Raw genomic sequence first — 2,500 nt, forward strand, 5'->3', positions numbered from 1 at the left:
TATATAAATATATATATATATATATATATATATATATATATCATAATTATACTGGTTCTACAACAATATATATATATATATATATAAATAAATATATAAATATATATATATATAAATATATATATATATACATATATATATCATAATTATCCTGGTTCTACTACTACTACAACTACTACCACTACTGCTACTACTGCTAATGATAAATAATAACACTAATGAGATGAACAGTAAATGGTGACAAAATGAATTGTGAAATAAAGGCATATTATGACAAACCACCTGAATAGATTTTCTGATTTACACTTAAATAAGCAAACAACAGATTCACGGAAAGGCCAGGGTATCGAAGTGAAATTCCTTGCGTCTGTATGATTGAGATTATGCTCGTGTATATAGAATAAGAAATTAGAAAGAAAAAAAGAAAAAAAAAATCTATTATGTATTGCGTTTTTCCTTTCTAAATAATGACTGCTTGAGATTATGGTCGGGTATATAGAATTAGAAATTTGAAAGAAAAAAAAATATATTATCTATTGCGTTTTTGAGTTCTAAGTAAGGACTGCTTGGGATTATGCTCGTGTATATAGAATAAGAAATTAGAAAGAAAAAAAAATCTATTGTGTATTGCGTTTGTCTGTTCTAAATAATGACTGCTTGAGATTATGGTTGTGTACATAACATTAGCCAACACAATATGACTCATCTTTTCCCAAATAATCGACAGCATCACGAACATCATCAATATTTTCAACTCGCGTTGTTGTTTTTCCGATCAATCGAAATAAGGAAATGAAAAGAAATTCCACTTTTTTTTTCAGAACCTGATCTGTGGCAAGACGACTATGCCACGGAGATTAGTGACCAGAGCGAGGCTTACATTCCCGACGATCCCGACATTCTGGCCTTGCTTTTAGCTGAGGAAGATGAGGACGACAGTGGGGATGAGGACGGTATTGGCGACGAGGAGGAGGAGGAGGAGGAGGAGGACGACCCTTTGGAGGATTTCGTCGACGTCCTGAGGAAACTGAAGCACGAGGAAAGGATTGACGAAGAAGTGATCGCACTCCTGCTCTCCGAACTCGCAGGTGAGGACGGAGAGGGAGAAGAAGAAGAAAGAGGAGAGGATAACATCGCCAAAGAGCTAAAGAGGGAGAAGAGGTCCCCGGCGAGGAGGAGCTCCAGTAGGTCGTCTTCATCTCGATCGAGAGGAAGTGGGTGGCTCGGCAGGAGATCCAGCAGTTCGAGTTCCTCGTCATCGTCCAGCAGTGGCAGCAGCAGCAGCAGCAGAAGTTCTGGTGGATGGTTCAGAAGAAGCAGCTCTTCCGGTAGCAGAAGTAGCAGTGGCAGTAGTAGCGGTAGTAGCTCTAGCTCGAGCAGTAGCGGAAGTAGCAGCAGCACCGGTACAAGTAGCACTGGAGGAGGCTCCTATGGCTGGAACACTGGAAACAACAGAGGCACTGGAACGAGCGCAACTGGAGCTGGTGTTGCAACAGGCAGCACCGGTACAAGTGGCGCTGGAGGAGGCTCATACGGCTGGAACACTGGAACGAGCGCAACAGGACCTGGTGTTGCAACGGGCAGCACCGGTACAAGTGGCGCTGGAGGAGGCTCATATGGCTGGAACACTGGAACGAGCGCAACAGGAGCTGGTGTTGCAACGGGCAGCACCGGTACAAGTAGTACTGGAGGAGGCTCATATGGCTGGAACACTGGAAACAACAGAGGCACTGGAACGAGCGCAACTGGAGCTGGTGTTGCAACGGGCGTCTCCACTGGCTCAACGGGAACAAGGCCTGGTTACCCCACGCAGCCAGGATACCCCTCACAACCTTACAATCCTAAACCAGGGTATCCCACGCAACCAGCTTCTCCTGCCGGCTACCCAAGTGGTACAATCCCTCATAGTGGCTACCCAACTGGGACAAATCCAGTTTCTGGGGGCATACGGCCTGGGACAGGATACCCAGCTGGACCTCAACCCGCTCCAGGATATCCGACTGGGACACAGCTAGGTTCTGGGTATCCTGGAAACACACGACCTGCTACAGGATACCCATCCGGCCTTCAGCCCGTTCCAGGATACACAACTGGGACACAACCAGGTGGCAGATATCCTGGAAGTTTTCAACCTGTAGGAGGCTACCCAGGATATCCAGGTAGCACAGGCTATTCGACTGGATATGGGTACGGAGGATACCACGGTGCCGTAGGATACCCTTCGAGAGGCTTTTCGGCGGGAGGATACTCTTCAAGCGGATACGCCACCGGGTTCCCTGCCGCCGGCTATGCAGCAGGGGGATTCGCCGGGTATCCCGCAGGAGGGTTCCCGATGCCCAAGAGGAAGAAGACGAAGAAGGAGAAAGTCAAGGACCTCGTGAACAAGGCCGTCACCGGGTACGTCGCCCACAAAGCCGCCAAAAAGAGCAAGTTCCTTAACCCTTCGCACATCCACGGCTTCGGTCACGGTCACGGCGGCTACGGCGGCTACGGCGGCGGC

At 47.2% G+C, this 2,500-nt stretch overlaps 1 protein-coding gene across 1 annotated transcript in view; it reads left to right on the forward strand.

The window, feature by feature from the left end:
* The window catches only part of LOC122263427 (uncharacterized), a 25,306-nt gene that overhangs the window by 714 nt on the left and 22,092 nt on the right, over positions 1-2,500 (forward strand). The window contains exon 2 of the mRNA XM_043031839.2: positions 822-2,500. This exon is cut by the window's right edge and continues 307 nt beyond it. Coding sequence (XP_042887773.2) covers positions 822-2,500 — 1,679 coding nt within the window. The remainder of the gene's footprint in view (positions 1-821) is intronic.

Source organism: Penaeus japonicus, unplaced genomic scaffold, assembly GCF_977035675.1.
Source record: "Penaeus japonicus unplaced genomic scaffold, GWHDUDI00000001_assembly GWHDUDI00000004, whole genome shotgun sequence".
NCBI lineage: Eukaryota > Metazoa > Arthropoda > Malacostraca > Decapoda > Penaeidae > Penaeus > Penaeus japonicus.